This window comes from Mus caroli, unplaced genomic scaffold, assembly GCF_978045245.1.
Source record: "Mus caroli unplaced genomic scaffold, Mus_caroli_1 scaffold_15, whole genome shotgun sequence".
NCBI lineage: Eukaryota > Metazoa > Chordata > Mammalia > Rodentia > Muridae > Mus > Mus caroli.
In genome coordinates this window covers 108,707,422-108,734,245 of record NW_028227270.1, presented here as the reverse complement: position 1 = coordinate 108,734,245, position 26,824 = coordinate 108,707,422, and the positions used below count along the sequence as shown (strand labels likewise).

The window sequence follows — 26,824 nt, the reverse complement described above, 5'->3', positions numbered from 1 at the left end:
GTGCCAACGCTACATTAGCATCTTCATCTGTCAAATTAGTCAACTTTTGTTGCTTATCAATTTTTTAACATTTTGTTCAATGTGAAAAGGTACATGTTCGTCAATTCTGTGCAAAATGCCTTCTGGATACCACAGGTACTGTACCCATAGACTTTCAAAAGTCATGACTGCCTATACAAGACATGCATAAGACTATATCAAATGTGGGAGAAAGCTCACAAGGCCAGAACCCTAACTGAAGAGCTGCATGCAGTAAGTGACTACTGGGGAATCAAGAGCCACTTTTTTTTTTTCAGGGATAAATTCCCTCTGCCAGGTTTTCCATGACACAGTGAGTATTTTTCTAATTTGGTTTAAAAACTTAATCTCTAGGAAAAAATACTTGACATCATCCCATAATCCAGTGAGAGTTACCGCATCAGTGTCCTTCTGGCATTACAAACTTGAAAAGAAATGCACACGGGAAAGACAGCTACAGCTACGCATTTACCCTAGTCCACGGATCATCAGCTTCTCCTCTTCTTTGCCCATCCTCACACTCAGCAGAGATCGGATCTGACCGAGCGAAGCAAGCAGATTGATGGTGTCCTCCACAGAGACCCCGTTGATAGTGTAGGTCTTTGGCAGCGCTCGGACTAGACCCCCGATGCCATCATACTGCCGATGTAGCAGCACAAACATGGCCCTCACCAGCTCAGGGTCCTCAATGACAGACTCTTGAGCCCACCGTACCATAGTCTCAGAAATGAGTTGCTGGAGGCTGGCTGCATGGAAGGTTTGTGTCAAATAGTAAGAGAACACACATCAGACATTTTAACTCCAGAACCTCGGAGCTTCAAATTGGCATCACAAAAGCTAGGACACCCTAAAGAGCACATGAAATGTTCTTGATAAATGCTATTTTTTATTATTCTTTCCAGAGAGATCATAGGTAGTTTATTAAGGGTAAAAAGAAAAAACAAGTTCTTCCAACTAAATAACATTTTTACAGTTAACATGAATAATTTCAGAGTTATGAATGAGAAATGTTCTTCGCAGGCTCGTGTATTTGAACTCTTTGTTTACAGTGGGTGGTACAGTTTTGGGAAGGTTATGGACTCTTCAAGGGGTAAGCCTTGTGAGAGGAAGTATGTCACTGGGGGTGGGTTTTGAGGTTTTATAAACTGACTCTGATTCCTGTGGTCAATGAAATGTGTCAGAAAGCCTCTCGTTCTTCTTCAAGCCTCCTCACCATGATGCACTTTACCCAATGGGAATTGTTAGGTCGAATATACCTTCTCTTATCTTGTTTTCAAGGTATTTTTTTTATCAGAATAGCAGAAAAATAACTACGTTTGAGAGCCTACAAATCTGTCAAACAGCACAAGGAACCCAAACTTTTACTTCATGGAGTTTTTTCCTCTGACTTTGCTCCCAGAAGGTCTGATGCCACTCTAGCTCTAAAGATCCATTGTGGAAAACTCAAGGTCACACTTGGTTACCTAGCTGGCTCCTCAATTAAGTTGTCTGCAGCATGCATTATTGCGTCAACATGATTTTACTTAAATTTGGATCTAAATTGTCACTTAAAATGCCTCTGAAAGGGTTTGATGGTTCGAGTTTAACTAAAATGAAGAAAATCGCATCAGACATACAAGCCTATCTGTGGCATAGTATGCAACGCAGTCTCTTTTAAAGTAATAGAAATTTCCAAACGTCTTTAAGTAAAATAGAGGCATGTAAGTTAGGTAGGGTAGATGTGGCTGAGGTGCGCTAAGGCTTAATTCTCTCATTAATATATCAGTTGGTTCTCAAATGAAGCTATTTATTTTGTGCCTATATTTAATTTAAGAATAAAAAACAATCTACCAAATGTATCCAAACAAAAACAGGGCAAACAAATGCCAAATATTCCCACATATCTCAAAAATCTCATTGTCATGATAACATGCAAAAGCCATAGATATATTAGCCAATGTGGCTGGCTAGGAACTTAGAACACTGGCTGACGATAGCCTACCTCAAATTTTGCTGTGTCTCTAAACGATAATTTCATGAATAATGTTTTGTTTTGTTTTGTTTTTACTTTTTTTTTTCCTAGAAAGAAGTTTTAGGACGCCAGCACTGTAGCTTAAACTTAGTAGTATCTTAGAAATGTGGTCCAACTGAGATCCATTGTCTCTGCCCCATGACCCCTTCAGAATTAAAGTACACTTCTGAAGAACTCAGAGTCCAGAAGAGGTGGTTTATTTGGCTCCAAGGACTGGCAGCCATTTTCTAGGTCAAATAGCATACAATTAACCAGAGATGATTCTCAATGTTCAGAAGCTGTTTCTAAAACTTAAAAAAGGCTTCAGAACCAAATGTAGTCATAGTTACAGATATCTATTTAGCCTTAAAAGGAATGGCTTACATTTATATAATCATTTAAAAATTGTGTACATTTACCCCTCGAAGGTTAAGTCATTCCCTTTATAATTTCTCTGTGTGTATGTTTACATTTGTCTACATGTATATACATGAATATAAATATGGTTGGAGGCCAGAGACTTATATTGATGCATTCCTGAAGAGTTCTCCCCTTTACCTTTTGAGTCAGAGTCTCTCAATAGCTTGAAGCTAAGTACTTCAGATAGACTGGATAGAAAGCAAGCCCCGAGGATCCCGTCTTTGCCTCCCAGGCACTGTGATTGTAGGTGTGTACTGCTGCTTTTTGCGTGGATGCTAGGGACACAAACTCTGATCTTTGTGCTTACACTGCAGTACTTTACGGAGCCATCTCTCAAGCTATGCTTCCTCTTGACAGTCTGTGAGCGAACCCCTAAAATGTCAGAAATACAGGGAGGGAGCCCACGTCCTCCACAGTACAGCTACCTCTCATGCTGGTCCTATGAGTACAGCTGACAACCATCTACCTCTAGGTTCTACAAGCATTGACTTAAGAAGCTGATCCTTGAAAGTTGGGACCTTTTACTGAGTAGGTGTTCATTCTCAGGATGAATAAATATCACTGGGCCCTAGACTAGGACCCTTTCATATGCTTACAGGACTTTCTGGAGTCACTTGCAACTGGTTTTTCAGCTTGCTTCTTCTTCAGGTAGGTCACCTTTTCTACCAGAGACAGCAGGCGTCCTCTGATTGTTAAGTCATTGCTTCCATCTAGGGATCCATCCTCGTCCAGTTCAATTCCTGGCATTAACAGCAGGGGCGGGGGAAGAGAAGGAAACCCTTTGAAAACAGTACGTAGCTGGGAACTAACCTCAGGCTCTGGAGCTTTTTTGTCCTCAGCTTCCAGTGAAGCCTCAAGCACCTGACAGCACCTACTAGACTATCTCTCTCCAGAGCACTCAAATAGGATTCGCTTCTCAGCAACTCTCCCCACCTTCCTCTTTTCCCCCAGTTCTTATTATTCCAGGACCATTGATAATTGGGGCACACATTGAATGAAGAACAAAAAGGTACCATCAGGAGTCAAAGTCAATTCTGCCCTTTGCCTGACCTTTGCAGCATCAAGACTTTGAATACTGTTTTCCTGAACTGCATCCTACCCGTCTAAAATTCACAGGACTTCTGTACTCCTTGCTTCTAAGTATCTCAGTGTATTCACTGAGAGGTAGAGAGAAAGGCATAACTATATTTCCTAAGCCAGGGTATGCTTTATACCTACAGCAATAATTCTTCTGTTTAGGGTATAATTCATTGATATTATATAGACAGCATAATATATAGGCAAATGGACTTTCATTCTTAGAATTAATATATAGTGTGATATTCTTAATCTCTTCTAAAATAAGATAAGTATAAGCTGACTGGTGCCAAATCTGTCATTCATATAATGTATATGTATAAAATCTAGCTAGTTACTTCTTTACTTATATCTGTTTATCTATCTACATCACTGGAAAAATTACAAATTAACTTTCTGTCACTGAAACTCATACCTTTCACATCATTTCATAAAGAAATACAGACCTCTGTTTCTTTGATTACTATTATTTAAATGAGAAATTTCCTCATCAGGTTAGTCTGTAGGCAGGCCTGTGAGACACTGTCTTAATTGTCAATTGATAGAGAAGTGTATAGCCCACTGTGGGTGTTACCATTCCCTTGAAGATAGTGTTGGGACATGTTAGAAAGCTAGCTAAGCATAAACCTGAACAACAATAACAAGCAGCACTTCCTACACAGTTTCTTTAGATTCTTGCTTGGATTCTGGCTCTTGCAGGAAGCGGGTGCAACTGCAGGCCCCGTGAAACCCACTTGTTTACTGCCTTGCCCGAGCATGCGCAGTGAGGCTGCATGCGTGGGCTGCCTGCCAGGCTGGACACTTCCTCATGATCCAGACCTGTCAGCCTATCTGTGAACGACCTAAGCTCATGCCTAGAGCATGTGTGAATTCTGATTGGATGAGGTGGGGTGGAGCTAGAAGGAAGTGAGTCAGCGAGAGTAGAGAGAAGAGTTTAGCCCTTGCTGCGAGAAGGATGGAGTAGTAGAAGCTAACTGTTGTAAAAGAAGCCAGTAGTAGTGAAGAGAGTTTGTTTAGCCCTTGCCCTAGGTAGAAGCCAGAAGTAGAATAAGAGTAGTTTAGCCCTTGCTCTAAGAAGAAGTTGCTGGGGAAGAGAGCTGTAAAAGAAAAAGCCTGAAGTAAAGTTGCTGCGTGAACCCGACCCGTGTCCGTGTCATTCCTGTCACCGGCCAGAGTAGGACAACGACAGGCCCTGACTTCCCTCATTGATGGACTGTGACCTAGAAGTATAAGCCAAAGCAAATTAAGTATTTTCTTCTCCTAAATTACCCTCGGTCATGGTACTTGATACAGCAACAGAGATTGTCAGAACAACAATTTTACCACAGTGAGTCATCAGGTCCTCGTGGAAATCTAGGAGTTGGTCTCGGATTTCTTCAGGGCAGGGGCATTCACTTTTGTCATCCTTAAAATTGAGAAGCATGTTAATCTGGAAGAGGAAAACAAGAGAGGACCAACAAGAGGGGAAAGAATGGTGAATTTGAATTCAGGAGTATTCAAAAGCACATTTCTCATGTGCACAAATTACTCCCCTCAATCAGTGAAAAGTGATTCATTCAATCCAACCAGCATCACAAATAGGTCAGTTTCTCCTGGGTGTTGGGAGATGGAAAATAGTTACAATTGTGTAGAATCCTCTTCAGGTCTACTAGCTGTTAGACTCATACACATTATAAACCTTAACTACAGGTGTCTTAGGGGATATATAGGTAAGAATGTTTTCTGCTCTTCCAAAGGACACCAGTTTAGTTCCCAGTATCCATATCAGGTAGCTAATAACTTCCTGTCATATTCCTCCAGGGGATCTGACACTTTCTTTTTACTTGAAGGGCACCTACACACACACACACACACACACGTGTGCGCGCGTGTGTGTGTGTGTGTGTGTGTGTGTGTGTGTAATCTTTTTGAAGTATTTGATTATATTCTTCACATTTAATATGCTCCATACACCCATACTTTTCTAACAAGGGCACTTTGTGCATATTTTAAAGAAAGCTTTTGGGAAGGATACCAATTCAAAGAGAAGAAAAGATCTAAATACAATAGGAACCACACAATAGCTATGCTGATGCTGATATTCATGTTTCATTCAAACTTGGGGCCTTCCTTCCATCAGCTTAAGTTTTAGAACCAATAGTATTACATTCACAAACTAAGATAAGAGGGCTTTGATGTCCTCCCATATTTTTCTTTTGAAAATGTTTATGGTTTATAATGTCCTTTTATTACAGATTTAAGATAATTATAGATTCATATGCTCTTAGGAGACATAATAAAGAGATATCGCATATGCCTTTATATATAACTTAGCTGCTGTTACCAGCATTTCTCCAGTTGGGAAGAATTCTAAAGTCTTATCTCTATCCATGTCCCTTTAATCTCCGTTTACAATACAGTCATCTTAAATTCTCTACACACCCAGTCAGAACAGCAAAAGATAGTTGTATAATATCTACTTAACCCCAAACAATATTTGGATAAAGCTAATAAAATAAAAGTAAGAAAGTGTGTTTTTATTTATGCACGCAAGCCTAACACTTCCCAGTGTTTTGTTGTGTTTTGTTTTTTGTTTTTCTTTCTCTATTCTCTTCTGTCATTTTTCTTTCCTTTCAGTTAAAAAATCATCTTTAGCTTTTTTTAAATAGCATGTCCAAGATTTGCTAACTTCTTTACATTTTATTGTATTTAAGTGTTTAGGAGAGGTGTTGTTTACGCAGATGCCTTAGAGGTAAGAAAAGATTATATCCACTGGAGCTAGAATTAGGTGGTTGTGAGCCACTACATGTGGAAGCTTTGAACCAAACTTGAGTCTTCCTGGAGAGGAGGAGGCATACTTAACCTCCGTATCATCTCTCCAGCCTCTTTAAGTGTCTCAATGCTCACTTCCTCTTGATAGGTCTTTTGCACAGCATGCAGAACTCTGAGCTGACAGGTTGTCTTTCAGTGGTGGGGACACACCTTCCATCCTATCGTCTCTGAAAACAACCTACTGCTACTCCGACTTGTCTTCCCTCTTCATGTAAGACTTCATTTCTTTCAAAGCTTTTCCCTTGGCTATCATTTTCAGAAACTCTGCTATACTGTATATTGATGTGAAATCTTTTGTTTTCCTGTTGAGGGCTTGATTGGCTTCTTGGGTCTCCAGTTGCATAGCCTTTAGAGGAGCAGTTCTCAACCTGTGGGTCACAGTCCCTTTTGGGGGTTGAATGTCTCCTCCACAGGGTCACATACCACATATCCTGCATATCAGTTATCTACATTACAATTCATAACAGTAACAAACTTAGTTATGAAGTAGAAATGACCTGATTATATGGTTGGCGGTCACCACAACATGAGGACCTGTATTCAAGGGCTGCAGCTTTCGGGAGGCTGAGAGCCACTGCTTTAGAGAATTTGATATTTCCAGACATTTTCTTCAGTGACCTTTTTTCAGTCTGCCTATTGCTCCTCCTTTGCAGCTCAATATCATGCGGAGATCCTTGTCTCTCTTTGTGTCTCTGTTCTCTCTTGTCCTCTGATGATTCTTCTGCACTGCTCTCTTCTAAGTTAAAATGACACCCCTGCTGTCCACATCCTGGTCTCCAGCCCACTTCTCTCACTAGCTATTGTATTTTTATTAATCTAAAGTGTCCTGGATTCTTCTTTGGCCCTTTCTCCTTTGCTAAGATCCTTCTGTTTTTTCTTTTTTTCTTTTTTTTTTTCTAGAGAAGTTTAGTGAGCACAGCTTTGTCATGGTAAGATCTGCAGCCTCAGGGTTGGCATTTTCTTTGTTCCCTTAGACCTTACCTGGGTATAGGTCAAAGGAGAGATTTTTAAGTCAAATATAAACATTTTCAGTATGTTGCAATGAATTCTGGACCTTACTCAAATTCTAGCTAGCTTTCTCTGACACTAGCCAATGGAAGACTTAGAGAAAGGGTCTTGGGGTTAGTGGCCCTTTCTTCTACAAAGGTGCCAAAGTCAAAGAACCTAGAGTCTGCTCCTGGAGTGGAGGGCTTCTATTATTTGAAGTGATCCAGGCCAGTAAACGTTGACCTATCTCTGGTTGAATTCTGTCACTATTTGTGGAACCTCAAGTTGTTACATCTTGACGTCCTTGAATCAACTCGAGTTGAGTTGATGCCTTTTACTGATTACTTACTCATTTATCAAATTAGATATAACAACATCTCATTCAATAATAAGCAATAGTTTATTGTAAGCAGGTCAATTCTTTTGGTGAAACTGAGACTATTGACCAAATGAACATAGCTAATTTCAACAGAACAGAAAAGAAAAAGCCACTCATTACTTATCAAGTAGTTTTGTCATGCACAGATCCTGACTGCTCCAAAACTCTAAATGAGAAAGATCTTCAATTCTACTCTGGTACCTGCTCCTGCGGTGGTGATCGGAACTCCTTGGTTTTCCTGGCAGTGAGTGCAGCAGACATGTTTAAGGCTTGCATGACTTCATTATACCTGAACCGTTGGTTGTCTTGGAGTTTAGCTACAAAGTCATCTGAAAAGGCTACAATGGCTTCGATCCGGTGCCTAACCTGACAGTCACAGAGGTACTGAAGCAAGAGGCACATCTGAGGAGATAATTTAAAAGTCATAGCATTAATATTTAATTTATATGAAGTCATAACCAGTGTAAAATGTTCTTAGTTTCCTATTTTCTCTAAAACACAGCATCCTAGCACTTGACAAGCAGAAATGTGTTTAATCTTACTGAATGAAGTTAACATGCACGGGCCAGCATAGCCGATACATGCCCCCGGAGGAGGTAATCATTCAGAGGTCCTCTGTGGTACCACAGGCACAGCAGCCAATGAATAAATAAGGAAGAGTTTACAAAGGGAACTTCTGGGAGGGTTTTCATGATTAGTTGGAAAATAGAATACCTTTCTTTCAAAATACACGCAATTGGGTTATAACTTAATTGTTGGAGGAAGGGTGTGGTAATGTATGTTTATGAGAAAGAACACAGTTGTGAATATTGCTGAGCCAAAAGACATCGAATCCCTGATCCAGGGCTAGAATATGGTGGTCATATACAAACTGATCATGAGGTGGAAGCCCACTGCTTAAGTGGCTAACTCAGTGATTTCTTATAGAAAAACCAAACAAATTTTCACTGGCAGACTATTTGTTGAGAAATGTTTGCTGATAAGTGTGTCTGTCTCCTCTGCTTGCCTTGGAGACACCACCTGGCCTCTCTAGTCTCAGGCCCTGTGCTGTGCTGCCTGCTGTGTGCATAAAGCTCCTGGGATCCTCTACCCAATCCCCCTGGGCTCTCTGGATGCCCCTAGGAAACCTCGGCTTCTCTACCAGACCTCAGCTGAAAAATCACCACCTGCAAAGACCCCTCTTTCTCTTTCTAACAGAAATCCAAGAGATCTTTCTTCTAGCGATTCATCTTTGGCAATGACATTAAAAAGAAATTCATGATCAGGTACAAATTTCCCTAGAGTCTGTGAACTTCTGGAAGGCAGAGGTCATGCCTGTTTCCTTCTCTCTACACCAGGCACATGGCCCAGAATAAAACTTTCATTGATTCTGACTGAGTTGATGAGCAAAACTAAATACTAATGAACTAATGCCAATGACTCAAATGTCAAACTAAACCATCGAAGAGGCGTGAATTAAGAAAACTCTATAATTCTTGGCAAACACAAAGTCAGGCAATGTCTAGACTTCTTATGCCCATGTTGGAAAAGATCATTCTTGCTTTCTAAGCAGAGGGGTATGTGCGTGTTCTCACACGGACAACAGAGGAGGTGGGGAAGGAAAGGGACGCTTGTGCCCCAGATTCACACAACTATCACAGAGGTGAAATGCTTATGAAGAAACACGGGGAGACACAAATGAATGGGTAGTGAACTGTGAAGGTGAAGAGTAGAAAGTTCATTTATAAAGAGCAATAGGGGAGAGCAAGGAAGCCAGGTGAATTTTACTACTTGAACACTTAGCAATTCTGAAAGTCCCTCCATTTTTTTTTTCACAGTTACCTGTAGTTTAACTGGCTCCGGGAGTTTCATCTGGAGCAAGCCTTCCTTGGGCCTTTTACCCCCTTTGGCTTCTTCGTCGCCTTCCAGCTTGGCGTCTTCTATACTGATCTCCTTCTCGGGGGTGCCTCCTTCCTCCTCTGGAATGGCAGCTTCCTTAAACACACTGGGCTCGATCAACTGGAGGATGTGTTTCAGATCCTCATTGTGAAAGATGCCCATGATGAGCAGGGTGTAGAACAGCTTGATGAGGGGCACAAAGAGGAACTCCGTGGTCCCGCCCACAGGATCCCGAGCATGGAGGCTGCCCTCCTTCACCGCTTCTGTGAGCATCTGGATGGTCTTGGCCTTGAGGATGTCCAGGGGAAACTCGGGACTGTACTGATAACAGTCGTTGCTAATGCTCACAAAACTCGGGGAGGAAAAGCGCATCCGAGGCCGGAGGGAGGTGCTGAGGCCTATGCCTGGGAGGCCATGTTTCTTGTTCTCATCAGGGAAGAGGGTGATGCTCTTTGTCTCCTCTGTCATAGGGACAATGAACTCGTTGTTCATCATGAGCCTGGCAGTGGCATAGGAGCTGAGGTGGATGTCAATCAGCAGGTCATAGTAGCCAGCTCGCAGCAAGCCAGGCATGTACTTGTTCTCAATGGCGTAGAGCAGCTGAGGTTCGTCCACGTGGCTGCACAGTGCGTGAGCCACCCGATGATTCCCAAGGGCGCAGACAGCAGAGTAGAGGCGGAGGGTGTGATAGTGAAACTGCAACAACTCCTCCTGCTCTGTCAGCTCTAAGATGTCAACAGATCTGTGGAAGGGAGGAGGGGAGAGTTAAGAGAGCAGGCACTGACATCTTTTAATTTTCTGACATTTAGTGGCTTCACAGTATTTGCAAATCATTTGTAGTTGGCTTACACATCTTCTTACTTAGAGGATTTAAGCTGAACCTGTCAATCCTGAGTTCATCTAGAACTTCCTTCATCCTCCCTCGTAGTAAGGCTGTAAGCACCCTTTTAGACATGAGTGTTTCAGCCCAAGCTTGGGAATTCCCAATGCCAGAGCCTGAGAAGTCTTGGAGGTGGGGGGAATCCTGCCTTTTCTTTTACAACAAGCTAACATGAAGTGAAAAAATAAGGCTTTTCCTTGAGCCATAGTGCCACTATCTCTTCACTATGACCCTGACAGGGCAGAAATGGGTGAGCAGAGCTCTCATCCTCTGATGTAAACTATGCTCGGGCATCTTGCACAGATCCCACATCACCCACATGTACCCATGCAGGGTACATGCATGCAGCTCATGAAACAAGAAAATGCAAATGGTGTTTGCCTCTTTGCAAAATAAAAAGCTAACTTCCTGAACCCCTTTTTAAAATTATTATTTTATTCATTCATTGATGACTTCATATACTCATGGGTGGGAGGGCATCCACTGGAGTGTGAGAGGCCTACTAGGGACCACACACCCTTAAATAAATTAAAACTGACTTGTCTTTTCCCAGTGGCCATCAACTGCCATTCACTCTATTAGGGGCTTTAATGAGGCCCTTCCAGTCCATCCTAAAATTCTGATTGGCCTGATCTCATGCAGGTCATATGCAGATGGCCTCAGCAGCTACTGGGAATTTGTAAGCTCAGGGACTCAGTCATACAAAGAAGGCCATGCTTTGCTCCAATCTGCCCTGATCTTAGGCTCTGACAGTCCTTCTATTCCCTCCTCCACAAGGTTCTCTGAGCCTTGAGGGAGGGGTAATAAAGATGTCTCATCTGGGGAATGAGCACTCTACAGTTGCATAGTCACTTCACTTTGACTAGTTGTGAGTTTCGCAGATCCCGCCCTCCACTGCCCTAAGAACCATCTCTGTTGGTGGTGACCTCATCTATGTCAGCCTGGGCATGTAGGTCAGCTCACTCTGTTTCCACATTATCACATGGCCAGGTAATACCTAACACGCCATTTCTGCTATTGCACATGGTTTCTTGGATATATCCATATGTCCTACTGGGTTTAAATCATATAGATAGTACACAGGAGACACTGGCATTAGAAGCAGAACCATGACATAACCTTCATGAAAAGAAAGACCTGCTCATCCAAAAAGGCCTTCCTCCACTGTTTGCTTTCTCAACTGTCAGCCTGGAAGAGCAATAGAGGACCCGTGACCCATTGAACTGGAGCCAGAGACAAGTGCTCAGGTGGGAGCTGCTGATTCCTCTAGGTAGTTTGATAGTTGTCACAGTGACAAACACAACTCAGACTTTTAGCAGCTCTGGAGGAGGAACTATTCCATAGCTCAATAGCATTCCTTTATTCATTTCTGTCTAGAACACATTGAGCACTGTATAAAGAGCACAAGCAAGCTTGCAGCCATTGAAGAGCTCCCTTTCCAGTTGAAGAGGCCAGGCCACTTCCTTTCCCAAAGAAGAAAATAAATAATCGCAAGGCTGGAGAGACAGCTCAGAACTTAAGAGCACTTGCTGCTCTTCCTGGACCCACAATAGGTGACTCAGAACTACCAATAACTCCAACTCCAGAAAATCAAATGGCCCTTTCTGGCCTCCACAGGAACCTGAACACCCATGACTCACACACATATAAAGAAAAAAGAAAAAGAAAAAGAATACTGGACATGGTGGTTCATGCCTTCAACACTAGCACCAGGGAGGCAGAGGCAGGCAGGTCCCTTTGCCTTTGAAGGCATCTAGGTCTACCTGGCAAGTTTCAGGTTGGTCAGGTCTTAAAATTAAACAATTACAATGTACATTAGGGAAAATACAAAATGCTGGCACATGCCTACTATGGTCCTCAACTTCCAATGATTTCTTATGCCACTGGGGACTCTTCCCCTCAGGAAAACAGGTCTTATCAAACTTCCCTGTGGCTGCAGGGGAACCTGGCACAGGCCAGGTCATGACTGGTCCCTAAGGTTAGTTAGAGGGTGATGTTATCACTTGAGAACCTGTCTTCCCTTGCTGTGGTTATCCAGGTGCCTTTTGCCATCTCAGAAACCTAATTCCGATTACTTTTTTTCTTTCAGTGCAGCTGTAGTACTCACATAAAGGAAAATCTCTAGTGGAAGTTTAATTACTCTTTTATATAATGTATATAATGTTTTATATAATACCTACTGACTCCAACTAGTGTTGCCCATGTATACCCAGGAACTGGGCTGACCACTGAGTCACAGTCATCCTATAAAAGGGCTTGGATAGCTTACTCTCCTTCCTTGACCAAACTCTGATGAAGTTCTAAAATTCAGCCTAGCTCCTATCATTACTCTTAGACTGCAGACTTGAGAAGGAGAGTCAGGGTGTATAATGAGTCTTGCTTCTGTCTTCAAACCAAGTGTGCACTTAGTTTAGGGTCTAGTGTTTCCATGTTACTTTGATACCTTACCTTGCTGCACAGCCTACAAACCTTAGCTCCCAACCCATAACTAAGATGGCTGAAGTGAAACCTCTGTGATTTTAAGGGTAGCCACAGGGATAGACTGGGAACCAGAAAGCAGGCCTCCTCTGGCCTTGACACTGCCACTGCTGCCTAGAGCACGCATAAGCCTGCTCCTGAAGTACTCTCGTGGTCTTCATGGTTTTGCTCTTTAAGCTTCTTGGACTCAGTTTTTCACATGGTCAAAATGAAGAATTTTATAATATGGTTCTTAGCATCTCACCCATGCTCTTCCAGTTCTGAATATCACTGCTTTAGTAAGTCTCATAAATAACAAAGTGGTTGAGAAATATACTTAAGCCTGAGCTACACAGGCCATTGTGTATGTGTGTGTGTGTGTGTGTGTGTGTGTGTGTGTGTGTGTGTAGGGCAGGGTGCCATATGTGTGCACATGTGTAGAGTTCAGAGGCCAATCTTGGGTTATCATTTCCCATGAGCCATTCACTTTTGGGGTGGGGGCTAGGCTGGCTGCCCAGGGACCTCAGAGATATGCTTGTCATCTCTACCTTTCCAGCACTGGGATTATATGGCGGGATGGTGGCATTCCACCATGCTAGGCTTTTTGCCCATGGCGTCTGGAGATCTAAGCCCTCACATTTTACCTTCGGCACCAGACCACTCTTTTGAAACACCCAGCCCTCCCTTCACGGAGACTCTAAATCCAAACACCACATCAAACCGTGAAAAGTGCCCACGGCTCACCTGTTCTCCTCAGGTATATGGAGGGACATGAACTGCAGAGGATCTAGACATTGCACCAGCCAGCCTTGGCGTTCACTGATTCGAGAGACGTCCACCTTCAAGAACTGGTTGGGCATCCGGCTCCACAGGACATGTGACAGGAACTGCACATGCAGACGTGGAGGACACTGGGGCACGGGGTTTTTGTGCTCGCTCTTAAACAGTCCCGCGGAGAGAGGCATCACATTCTAGAGCATAGGGAGGCAAAGAGAGTGGGACGGAGGTCATTGTTCATGTCACCTGCGGCTGCCAACACACTGACTCATATTCTACGTAGGAAAGAGCTGGTGAAAAGAAAATGCATAAGGTAAGATTGTACAGGTAGACACAATAGAAAACTGGCTTAAAGTTTCCTGCAAGAACAAATGGAGAAAAATGTGTTGAGAAAACAGATGAAATGTCAGGGTTTGGGGCACAGAGAACAGTTAGGGATGTGTCTTCCCCATGAGTGTCATGCAAGTATGACCAAGTTTAAACCTGTATCCATCCTGTTGCTACCCAGGGCTGGGCCCAGAGGACACTGGCAACCCTTTTGAGTACCAGACATTTTGAGTTCAGGAGATTCTACTAAGCTCTCAGCATCTACCCACTGTCACCCTCTCCTCCCCCATTTTAAGCGCATTCTATCTAGCCTGCAATATACAGAGATGGCTGAGTGGATAAACCCACCTATCTCCCAAGAAAGTCAAGAATTTGCCTTTAACCAGCATGGTTTATTTTTTTCCCAGCCTGGAATTGGCTGTTTCAGCCAGCCTTAATTCCTCTTGTTTCGGAAGGAAAGGCTCTGCTTTGTTCAAAAGTATCAGTTCATGTACGATCCTGACAACCTACCTGCTTGCCTCCAATAGGAGCCTACGGCAACAACATAATTGCCATCTCTGCTCCAGCTTTAGCTTTTCCTGCCCTTTGGAGAGCCCTGGACTTTATGGGAGTTCTCCTTCCCTATATTTCTATTTCTTATTCCCTCTTCTGACTCAAAAAAGACATTTACTACAGAGCCCAGGCACTGTTTTAGATACTGAGGATATGTTAATGAACTACACCAAACAGAGCCCTTGCCTCTTACAGCTTTCACTTATCTTGTTGGAAATGTAAAGAAAAGCAGGACAGGAGGGAAAGGATAGAGATCACAGATGTTTCAGACATGGAAGTTAGTGCTCTGAGCAATGGGATGCTAAGATCTGACTTGTGATTTTAAGCAGTGAGGATCACTCAGATTGTAGTGTGACACTACAAATAGCAAGACTAAAGGAAACCTCACCTGCTGGAGTCAATCCCTGGGAACTCACAAAGCAGCGGAGAGAGGGCAGGAAAATGACCTCCATCCACACACACTCCTCTTGCCACGCCACATCGCTTTCTGAATTCTCCATGAGATAGCTTCTCCTACCACTTTGTGAAAATTCTTCTGCTCCCTTCCCCAAAAGTCTTCCTTGATAATGCATCTACACATTCCGTTGGCTCAAGGTACACTGACCATTCTGTGTCGCCTTTGACCTGTGACCGCTGCCACTCAGACTGCACATGCAGTGGCTGCTGTAACCTACCTCCTCAGTTCTCCTCAAACGTTCCTGGTAGCTTCTTCCCAGCCTTGCTCACTGATACCCCTCCCTTAACTGAGTCAACCAGATTCACTGCCTGCCTCTGTCTCTCTGTCTCCCTGTCTTGCCCCGCCCTCTTTCCCTAGCCCTAATCTCCAACTATAGATATGTAAGTATATATGAATGCATTATACCTATGTAAGTTCGTTGAGAAAATACTGAGTGTAAGGGTGGTAAGATTTTTATCTATGCTGTTGTCCCTCCACTAAACAGACCCTGAGAACCACGTTGTGTTGTTCAGCAAATGTGCTAAGCAAGCTGCAGGTCACTGGCTCAGCCTGGAAACACAACAATCCACATTCACCTAGAGAGTGCCTGGCACCCAACTTTACAGCCACATGATAAGATCCAATTTCTTTCCTTAGTTCAAGAAGCTCATCTAGCTGTGCCATGAACATTCCCAAACCACCCAAACTGGAATAAACTTGAAGTATTCATATTCAGCCTTGCCTCCAGTGCCCAAATCCACTTAGGTAATCTTGTTAAACTAATCAGTTGTTGAGCCCTACTGCCTTCTCCCAGGAAGCAGTATGAACCCTTCAGTTCCTCTCCTTTCTGAGTCTCAAGGACCTCAACACAGCTCCCACGTGCACAGTATCAGATCACCAGTGCACACCAGTACACCAGTGCACACTTACCAATGGTTGCTCTCATTCTGTACCTCCATGGTCCTATCAGTACCATCCCAGGACAAATTGCACTGAACTCAAGGCCCCTCTTCAAATGTCAGTAAATACCTCCACACAATAATGCATGCCAACTTTTCATGATAGCTTGTGCCATGTTCCTCTCAATCTGGACAAACTGCCTCTCTCTACGAAGGCCCCAGCAGGATTCCCTAAGTACATGCCCTTAGCACCCATCACTTTCACTCTTTCCTCTACCAGGAGGATCTTCTCCTGGTAAATGTACCATGTGAACATTGATTAGCAATAATCAACCTGAATATCATCCACCTCCTCCATCCAGTGTAGATTAGCTATTCTTCCATTTATGTCTCCAGAGAGCCCCATAGGTCATGCCCTCCTCAGTGCCTGGTTTCAAGAACTGACATCTGGTTACCCTATCATTGATTACTTTATTTTTTGCAATTTCTGAGGTTTTTTTTTAATATATATAAGCTTTGCTTTATTGAACTCTATATTCAAAACAAAGAAACTCTTGAATTATGTTATCACAATGACCTGAGTTTTTCAAATTTGGCTATCTTTCCTCTAAAGAATAACTATATTGGTGATTTAGCTATATTTAAATATAGATAAAATAATAAAGAATTTCTATATTGGTGATAATAAAATACTGCATCTATTTTAGAAGTACACGCTAGGCACAAATAGAAGATAATAGGAATGCCTTATCATGAAGGTGTCTGTCTTGGTTAGGTTTATTATCATCTTAATACCACCTAAAGTCACTTGGGCAAAGGAAACTTCAGTTAAGCCATAGACTCCAGGTGGAGTGTTACCTCAGCAGCCAAGGGCACTTGAGTTGGTTCAGAGAACCTAATTTTAGTTCTCAGCACTGACATGGCAGCTATAACTCCATGACAGTAGGCATGACAACATCTATAACTCCAATCTCAGATGATCTGATACCTACTTCTGGTTTCTCCGTAGACATCAGACACATGTAAGTTTTACACATGCATGCATGCAGCCAAAGCACTCATAAATTATTTTCATATATATATATATATATATATATATATATATATACACGTGTGTGTGTGTATGTGTGTGTATGTGTGTGTGTGTGTGTGTGTATGTGTGTGTATGTGTGTGTGTGTGTGTGTATGTGTGTGTATGTGTGTGTGTGTTATATGAATGAGTAATCAAGAATTGTCTTCACAATGGGCTCCTCTGGCGTAGAAGTGCCTAGCATAGTGTGGGAGTAATCAGCACTATGCCCCCAGCCTGTATAAGAAAGCTTTCTGAACAAGCCAAAGAGCGAGCCAATAAACCGGCATTCCTCAATGGCTCCTGCCCTGACTGCTCAGTGATGGACTCTTCCCTGGAAGTAAACACTGAAAGGAAACCTTTCCTCTCCACGCTTCTCTTGGTCAGAGTGTTTTATTCTATCAACGATCGAAATCTAAAACTCAGTCTTTCTTACCTTTATTCTGCCCAACTCAAACTGGAAAACATTGGGACTTGTAGCTTGCGCGAAAACGGCAGGAAATAGCTTTGTGCTTGGCTCCACCTTAAATGACAAGTGAGAGTGTCACTGTTAGCAAAGAGAGAAGATGAGGAAAAAAGCATTTCCTCTATGACAACCAAGAGGTAACAGAGGAGACTTGAAACTGTCCCTTTCAACTGTCCCTGGCGAATATCCTGTCAATAACCCCTGGGCTCATAACAACTTCACAGGGAAATACTGTTAACCCTGAAAGGTTTACAGTTCTGCAGATATGCAACAGAGAATTGCACATGTCGTAAGCTCATTTCTCTTTTCCGTCCCTCTTAATTTCTGAGTTTTTCACCATAGAAAACATTTCCCTTTAGCAGGAGCAAAGGCCTAAAGCCATCTGTGACTGCATACCTGATAGTAAGTGCTTAGCTCCTTGCCATTGGCTATGAATGTGAGCAGCCCACTGGCAGCATCCACCACACAGCCAATCTCCAACCCGTTGCTGTTGTTTCGTCCTTGCCCGGGGCTCATGCTCTCTCCTGCACACACCATATAGCAGTTGCTGCGTTTGATGCTGAATTAAAGAGAAAGAACGATCCACATTTGTACCCTTGTATGGACACAGCTAGGACAGAAAGCGAGTGTATCTTGCAAACTAAGCCTAATTTATGCTGTGCAAGCAACAAGCTCATGCTGTAATGGGAGAGATGCAAAATGGGGCCGAGTCTGTGATTCTGAGCAGTACTTCATTGACTGCAGGGGACAGTCTGCATCAGGTCTGTCGAGTGTCTGAATTTTACACCTAATGGAGACAGGCCAATGAGCTTGGCACCAAATAAGAACTGATCTGTACTTCCTCTGCAAAACAAAGCAAAAAAATCTCAAACCAAACTGGACCCTTTTTTGCTGAGGTTCAAAAAAGTTAACGATAGAATAATCATCCAAATTTGAATTTCTCACCCCACACACTTGTTCTGAGACTTGGGAGGAAATTCATTCTAAAGACTATCAAAATCAAATTCTGTATGAGCTACTACTGCAGTCATACATCTGACTGAAATGATATGACGCCTTCATGGACACTTTCTGATGCTGCCACAAAGAACAGTTAAGTAGATGATGCTGACGGCAAACTCCAGCTGACTCTACCTTCACCAGAGCCTTCACTGGAAAGCTCTATTCCATTCTCTGTGTTTGCACTACAGCCAACACATCACATGACTAGCAAGGAAAGACCAGAGGCAGGCAGGAGGGGGAGGGGGCAAAAACAAAAAGGCTGGAATAGAGTCCTTTTCGGATTGTCCAAATGCAGGTTGCATTTCTTAGTGCTAGGCACCCTGTCCTCAGTGATTCTCCCTCATCCTCTGTTTCTAGCTCTAATAACCTGTAATCACAGCGTTCTATACAAATGGGGTTTTCCTTATGTCATTGCCATCTTTGAAAATTAAACACATGCCATTTGGGGTCCCATGCTGATATCAAATACTCTTTAAGGCTTTTGCAAAAGCCCTCATCTGTCTGCGGTGGTGACAAGGGAGGGACAGCGCATTTCCCAGGTCACCAAAGAAGGATGGCTCAGCTGAAGAGGAAAAGCAACACTATGGAAGCCTCTCTCTGAGACCTGTCACGGCAGATCAGAGAGGACCGCATGGGCGCACAGGGCAGAAGCGAATGGGAGGATCTTCTCTTGTCTTATTCTGCAAGGAAGATGGCCTTCTTCACTTTTTGGAAGGTTTGGTTTGAGTTCGGCGTTTTACAAATGAGAAAGGATGGCACAGCAAGTGTAACTGACTTACCCAAGGCCACACAGCGAGTCAAGGGCAAAGCTGAGGAAAGAACCCACTGTTCCTCAGTCGGAGGTCAAAGGTGCGCTCCTGGCCTCACCCTAAGCTCCAGCCCGATCTGCCTTTGAACTCTCCTCCCCACTGCACAGTCAGGCCCCAGGGTTCATCAGAGCACAGGCGCTCCACCTCGACTCACCCACTTCTCCTCCGTAGTACAAAGGCCATGTACTGGCAACCTACGTCCTTAGTTGTACCAGCTGGAGAACATATGATCTTACCCCAAAGGAGGCTGTATTCTTATTATAGGGCTTTATTTTTGCTCTTAATATATTTAGATTCCTTGCTGGTTTGTATGGATAAGAAAAGAGGTCATTGACATCAATGGCTTAATTACAGCATCCTAAAAATGAAAATATTCTGACCACAAAATTGAAGACACAGGAGTACCTAGACCTAGTGATGCTTTCTTTTTCAGAACCTCACTCTGCGTAGTATTCCGTAAGAACCAACCTCTCATGCACTTTTCCTTTTTCATCTCCGAGGGTGACCGTCACTGTGCGCACTCTGTCCAAATCAAAGCCGGTGTCGTACTGGTGGAAGTCAGATGTAATCCAGCCCACCCAGACATTAGCTGGTTCTTGTCCAGGAAAGATCCTCACCGAGTAATAGTACTGTGGAGACAGAGGAACCAAGAGTGGGCAGGGTGAAGCAAGACAAAACAAAGTGTGCGTGGCATCTGAGCCTCTGCATTCTCTAAGAGTATACTTCTTTATTTAAAGTGGCTTGGCTGCATGAGAATGGTATAGGCAAAGGGGGTTAGTATTCAAAGGGGATTAAGATTAAGTGGTCATGAGCATTTTCTGCTCTTCCAGAGGACCAAGAACCCATATTGGATGGCTTACAGCTGTCTATCACTGCAACTTCAAGTGATTTAATGCCCTCTTCTGACATTCATAGACAACCCCCTACACACAGCATTCTCTGTCTCTGTCTCTCTCACACACACACACTCACTCACACACAAATAAGATATTAAGATTATCTATAACAATAATGGCATACTTGTACATTCCTAGGTATGTGTATGCACATTTATATGGGAACACATATGTACATGTATGTAGATTATAAATAGAAAAATAGATATAGATAAATAGATATGATAGATAGATAGATAGATAGATAGATAGATAGAGAAAAATAGAGATAGATAGATGATAGAGATAGATGTAAATTTTCAATTTTTCAAATGTCTGCAAGCACGTTAGAGTTTCACCTCCGTTGCAGGCCTCTTTGCCTATGTGCAGTTTCTCCTTTGTCTCATATGTAACACTTCAAAGTTACTGGTTTGGCTCTAATACATGAATATCACACTCAAACATAGAAGCACTCGGGGACTAGAAAGACAGTTCAGTAGTTTAGAGTATTGGCTGCTTTTGTAGAGGACTTAGGTTCAGTTCATAGCACTCTCATGGGAGATTACAACTGCCTAAAATTCAGTTCCAAGGGATTGAATGCCCTTTTCTGGTGTGTATCCCCTATTTTTGCATACATATCATGCACACATATACATACAAGCAAATATTTATACACATAAAATAAAAACAAATAATTTTTAAACACAGAAGTACTCTATAACAGACACAACTAAATTTTTCCAACGTGCCATTCTAGATACATGCTTCTGAAAAATTTAAATGGCAGAGAACAAAAGTTGAACCCCTTATAAAGCACAATAAATGACCTGCTCTCAGTCAGCTTGTTAAGATGAACTAAACTATATGGACTTTGAAAAGTTCAGTGGAATTGTTAAATTTCAACAGGAAACAGCACATCAAAGTCTTAGTTACAGTAATTGTCCATAAAGGACAATTACTTAAAATAGCTCTCTTTCTTAACAGATATCACAATTCAAAGTTTTGCTTCAAAATATGCATCATTAAAATATGCCTAAAGTAAAATACTAAATATAATACTAAAATGATACTTATTTTTGAAATGCTATTCAGCTGAGTATATAGCAAATGGCTATAATGCCTTACTACAGAGGCTGGGGGAGAAGGGTCGTTAGTTCAAGGTCAGTCAGTTTGGACTACATAGTGAGATGGTGTCTCACCAAACAAAACACGGACTTGGGGAAGTTGGTGGAGTGTTTGCCCATCTCTCAGGAAACCCTGCATTCCGTCCCTAGCACCATCTAACCTGACTGTGATGGCATATGCCTATAATCCTAGCACCTAGGAAGTGGAGGCAGGAGGATCACGAATTCAGTCATCTTCAGCTACAAAGCGAGTTCAAAGCCAGCTTGGGCTACATGAGACCCTGCCTACCAAAAAGAAAAGCAGAAAGACCACTGCCCATAACAATATATCAATGTATAGTATTTGAGGTGGGAAGTGCACGAAGTGCTCGAGACACATACTGTGGACGTCTGCATCAGGTACTCGTAGTCATCCCGGTCATCGGCAAGGACATCTTCAGTGAGTCTTGCAGAGTGGCTTGTGCTGTAATCTGGCTTGGTCCTTCTAAGTAAGAATCTGCAACATGTGAGAGGAGCAATCAGTGACATGATCTACCCATTTCATGTAAGACACCATTAGCCAAACAGTCTTCAACAGAACAGCTTTGTTCCTGGAGGACACCTGACTACTGGGAGATGTCTCTGGTTGTTACAAGATGGAGAAGGAAGCACTCTGACATCTAGCAGGTATATGTTGAGGGGACTCACTCAACACCATTTAATTCCTAGGATGGCCCCCTCTGACAAAAGATTGCGTGACCAGAGTAGCAAAAATACTGCACTTGAGAAAGATGATCAATGCAGGAAGGAATGCTATAGTAAGTTCCTGTCTGGCCATGGAAGATAATACTTAGAGTGAACACTCTTTAAGTCTCAACCAAGAAGATAAACATAAATAACTCTGAACAGACGGCGTTTGAGCTCACAAGTTAGAAAAACACAAATTGTGTTATGTTCCTCTGTACAATCTTTTGTGAATGAATGAATGAATGAATGAAGAAGATTAAAAAACTTTGTTGTCTACTACAGCGTGGGCCATGTGATAGCCATGTAACTTAAAAGCATACTGTAGTTGAGCATTCACCGGTGTGGTTCATACCTGAAATGACCAGCACATGAAAGGCTAAAACAGGCATGAGTTCCAGACCAGCCTGGCATACAGAGTTTTAAGATTCTATTGAGAGGGCTTAATAGGGAAACTGTTTTCCACACAAGTATGAGGACCTGAGTTGGGTCATCAGCATCCATTTAAACAGCCAGGTACAGAAGTATCTGCCTATAATCATAAAACTGGAGAGCCAGAGACAGGGAGATTCCTGGAGCTCACTGGACAGCAAGTCTAGCAGAATTGGTAAGCTCCAGGTTCCCTGAGGGACCTTGCATCCAAAAATAATGCAGAGTGAGAAGAGTAATAACCAGGTAACCAACTTTAGCCAAAACAAACATATACACACAAGTATACGCACACACAAACACACGCACACAAACAAGTGCACACACACTCACACACAAACACAAAAATGCACACACACTGTACTGGCTATTTTTGTGTCAACTTGACACAGCTGGAGTTAAAGGAGCTTCAGTTGAGGAAATGCCTCCATGAGATCCAACTGTAAGGCATTTTCTCAATTAGTGATCAAGGGGGAAAGGCCCCTTGTGGGTGGGACCATCTCTGGGCTGGTAGTCTTGGGTTCTATAAGAGAGTAGGCTGAGCAAGCCAGGGGAGGCAAGCCAGTAAAGAACATCCCTCCATGGCCTCTGTATCAGCTCCTGCTCCCTGACCTGTCTGAGTTCCAGTCCTGACTTCCTTTGGTGATGAACAGCAGCATGGAAGTGTAAGCCAAATAAACCCTTTCCTCCCCAACTTGCTTCTTGGTCATGATGTTTGTGCAGGAATAGAAACCCTGACTAAGACACACACCTTCTCTCTTTTAAATGTAAGTGTATCTCCCTCAAGTGTACACATACACACACATACACACACACACACACACACAGAACCCCAGTCCAGACAAGCCATCACACTATATCTCTGCTAATCACCTTTGCTTTAGTCGTGAGGGCTTTTCCTGAGCATAATCTTTGTGGTTATTGAACTCTGGCTTGGGGGTCTCTTTGTCCTTGTCGATGCGGTCAGGCACAAGATGACCATGAGCTGTCTTCATCAGAACCTCAAAGTCAGAGTCCACATCAAAGTCCTCCAAATCATTCTTGGGCCCGTAGAAGCCGGCACCAGGCAGCCCTCCCGCCACCGACTTTGAGAAGACCTCGGCACATTCAATGGGCATACTCAGGCGGTAAAACATGATGTCAGTGTTGCTGTTCTGAGAACCAAAGGACTTCTGAGTGACCTTCAGACATGGAGAACTGTCTATGGTGCCATCTATTCTGGTCACCTAACAGAGGAAGAAGCCAGTTAGTTTTGACTGTCAACTTGACACAACGTGGAATCACCTAGGAAAAGCAATTATCTAGACTCTATTGGACTGAGGGTATGTCTGTGAGTGATGTTTGCTGCATCAATTGAGGTGGGAAGACCTGCCCACTGTGAGTGGCGCTATTCCTTAGACTAGGAATCTTGGCTTATCTAAGGGTAGAGAAAGTGAAGTAAGCAGACACATGCATGCAATCACTGCCTTTTCTTCCTAACTATGGATGTGATGAAGCCAACTTCCTCAAGGTTCCACTGCTGGAACTTTCCTTCTGTGATGAACGGAAAGCTAGGCTCTGAAACCTAGAGCTGTGAGCTAAAATAAACCCTTCCTTCCCTAAGTTGTTTTGTAATTTTATCATGGCAACAAGAAACAGAACTAAGAAACGATAGTTCCCATTCTAATCAGCATTGTCCATCTCCTGGCCTTAACAATAACCAATGCATTTCCTGTAGACAGACACTGAAGATGATCCATGCTAAGCAGATGTAGGAGATTACAAAGCTAGAGCACCATGCTATGGCTACCCAGTCAGACTTATCTACCCACAGGTTCCATGTCTGTGATTTACCTGAACACCTATGCAAAATATTCGAGGAAATATTTGTGCTGAATTTGGCCACTTTCTTGTCCTTATCAATATAATACAAGTATTTATTTAGCATTTACATTACATTGTATAAGTGATTTAGAGACATCTGGCATTGCATAGGATGATTTGTGTAGATTCTGTGGGAATATTTTCATTTGTGTGAGGGACTTAGGCATCTACAGATGGTAGTATCCAAGTGAAACATACAACCAATTCCCTGTAGCTACCTAAGGATAACTATAATGATCAAGTACTGCCCTAAGTCTAAAGACAGACTGAACCGTTCATGTCACAGCTGTACACATTCAGATCTATCCCAACACTGTCTTTGCATATAACCCAGCTGCTGGATAAAGTGCCTGAGGAGTAGTTAATCCTTTGCTTAGAGCCCATTACTATGGAACACATACCAGTTAGCATTTCACAACGTAAAAATTGCTATTTACATAGACGGTCTCATTCATAAGATAACGTCCTTCTGGTTTTGAGAAAAGGCTTGATTATGAAAGGAAAGGCAAACCTCAATGTGTTCATGGTTTGATGGGACCTGGAGGAACTGAGGAAGCCGCTTGCTCAGCCACATGGTGATGTCCCTATTTGTATTAACAGCAAATGGCTCATAGCCTTCTTGTAAGCCACAGATGGTAAAATATTTCAAAGTACTGACGTCCTTTCCAAAGTTCATCCTGCCTACTTGTGCCACCCCGAGGCTACACACAGGGATGAATCCTGGAACAGAAACAGAAAACCAGATCTTCAGTAGTGAAAGTGGGATTCTCTTAGCACAGCATAACGAGCGGATTGCTTCATGAGTCCTGGTTTTGAGAAAACCATCAACCTAGAAAGCACACAGAGTGTAATGAAGAAACACCAAAATTATGACAGTAGAGGTTGTGACATTGTAATTTGCTATCCTCAGACCTTGTGAAAGTCCATTCCTCCACTTGATCTATAAAACTACACTTGGTCCCCCAGGAATCTTGGATTGTCCATTCTTACAAGGACCCCTCCTGTCCACTACCTCCACAATCATCAGGAATATATCTCTCTTTCACAAACGAAAGGAAGGACCAAGGACCAAGGACCAAGGACCAAAGGCAATGTGGTTCCCTTTGCTTTGTTCTTCAGCTAGTCAAAGGGCCCGATATGTCAAAACACCAAACACGGTCAATGCTATTAGATTCTTCATATGTATTCTCAAGGAGAAAATGGCTGGAAAGAAACATTTAAAAGTTTTCTAGGGCTGGAGAGATGGCCTAGAGCCTAGATACACTGCTCTTATAGAGGACCTGGGTATCATTCTTAGCACCCTCAGGGAAGATAACAAACATGGGTAATTCCAGTTTCAGAGGATGCAGCACCTGAATCTGGACTCCCTGAGCACCAGGTACATCTTGTAGATCCACGTACATGCAGACAAAACACCTATTCACATAAAATGAAAATAAACAAAACTTTTAAACTGTTCATAGCTCCTCTCATCTTTGAAGAGATATTTTTCTTCCTCCCGGAATGAGTTAAGACTAGGCAGGAGGAAATGTATATGTGTGTGTCTATGTGAGAGAACATGCATATATATATATATATATATATATATATATATATATATATGAGTGTATATTACATATTATATATCACCATATATGCACATATACAGATATAATATGCCCAAGTTATATGAACACATATATACATATATATATATATATATATATATATATATATATCACTAAAGCATATAGACAATGGGACAAAAACTAATAAAATACTCGATCAGCTAATCTAGCAAAAGGCAGATTTAGTTGATCTTCCCATTATTAGACAAGAGACAAAATTGTCATAATTCTGCTAATTCCTTGAGATCTTTGGAATCAACTGTGGAGGTTGTTACATAGTATAATTAATTTTTTGGCAACAGATGTGGGCTGTCACTTTCCCAGAGGAAAGTACCCTTTCCACTCTCCATTTTCACCATTCAGCTTCTCATTCATGTTCATATAATGGTTACATAATGGGTAGTCAGCCACATGAGCAAAGTCCATGAGGATGCAGAGAACAGCTTAGAGGGTCTGAGTAGATCCCACATGAAAATGGTGTTCAGTTACGATTCACACTTCCTTTCTTGTACTGGCAGTTTCAAATTAGACAATGCTTCCATATCAAAAGACAATAAAAGCCACATCCGTGATTCCCCATATTAGATAACCCATTCCTCATGCCAGAAGACAGAAAAAGTCATGTCAGTAATTCCCCTGGTGCTAGAGAGATGATTCAGTGGCTAAGAGCAGGAACTGCTCTACCAGAGGACCTGAATTCAGTTCATAGCAGTCACGTGGGGCTGCTCACAACTGACTATATCTCAAGCTCCAGGGACCCAACTCCCTCTTCTTGCCTCTGGAAACACTAGCACACTGTTGGCTTATGCACACAGATATCAACAAACATATAAAGAGAATATAACACAATAGTTTAAAGTAATAACATCCAATGTTTTTCTTCCAGTTTGTTTCCATCAGTATGAATGCAAAGGGATGGCTGTGCAGTGGTGCTACCACCAAGGATGGGGGATGGACATATCCAACTGA

General features: G+C 42.5%; 1 protein-coding gene across 6 annotated transcripts in view; it reads right to left on the bottom strand.

The window, feature by feature from the left end:
* The window catches only part of Ryr2 (ryanodine receptor 2), a 568,461-nt gene that overhangs the window by 174,432 nt on the left and 367,205 nt on the right, over window positions 1–26,824 (bottom strand). For all 6 annotated transcript variants that reach the window (XM_085831287.1, XM_085831288.1, XM_085831289.1 and 3 more), the window contains exons 30-41: window positions 24,760–24,968; window positions 23,259–23,611; window positions 21,615–21,729; window positions 19,703–19,863; window positions 17,820–17,982; window positions 17,394–17,480; window positions 13,642–13,868; window positions 9,504–10,302; window positions 7,884–8,084; window positions 4,829–4,934; window positions 3,025–3,168; window positions 491–764 (exon numbers count right to left, since the gene is read on the bottom strand). In XM_085831287.1, the coding sequence (XP_085687413.1) occupies window positions 491–764; window positions 3,025–3,168; window positions 4,829–4,934; window positions 7,884–8,084; window positions 9,504–10,302; window positions 13,642–13,868; window positions 17,394–17,480; window positions 17,820–17,982; window positions 19,703–19,863; window positions 21,615–21,729; window positions 23,259–23,611; window positions 24,760–24,968 (2,839 nt within the window). The remainder of the gene's footprint in view (window positions 1–490; window positions 765–3,024; window positions 3,169–4,828; window positions 4,935–7,883; window positions 8,085–9,503; window positions 10,303–13,641; window positions 13,869–17,393; window positions 17,481–17,819; window positions 17,983–19,702; window positions 19,864–21,614; window positions 21,730–23,258; window positions 23,612–24,759; window positions 24,969–26,824) is intronic.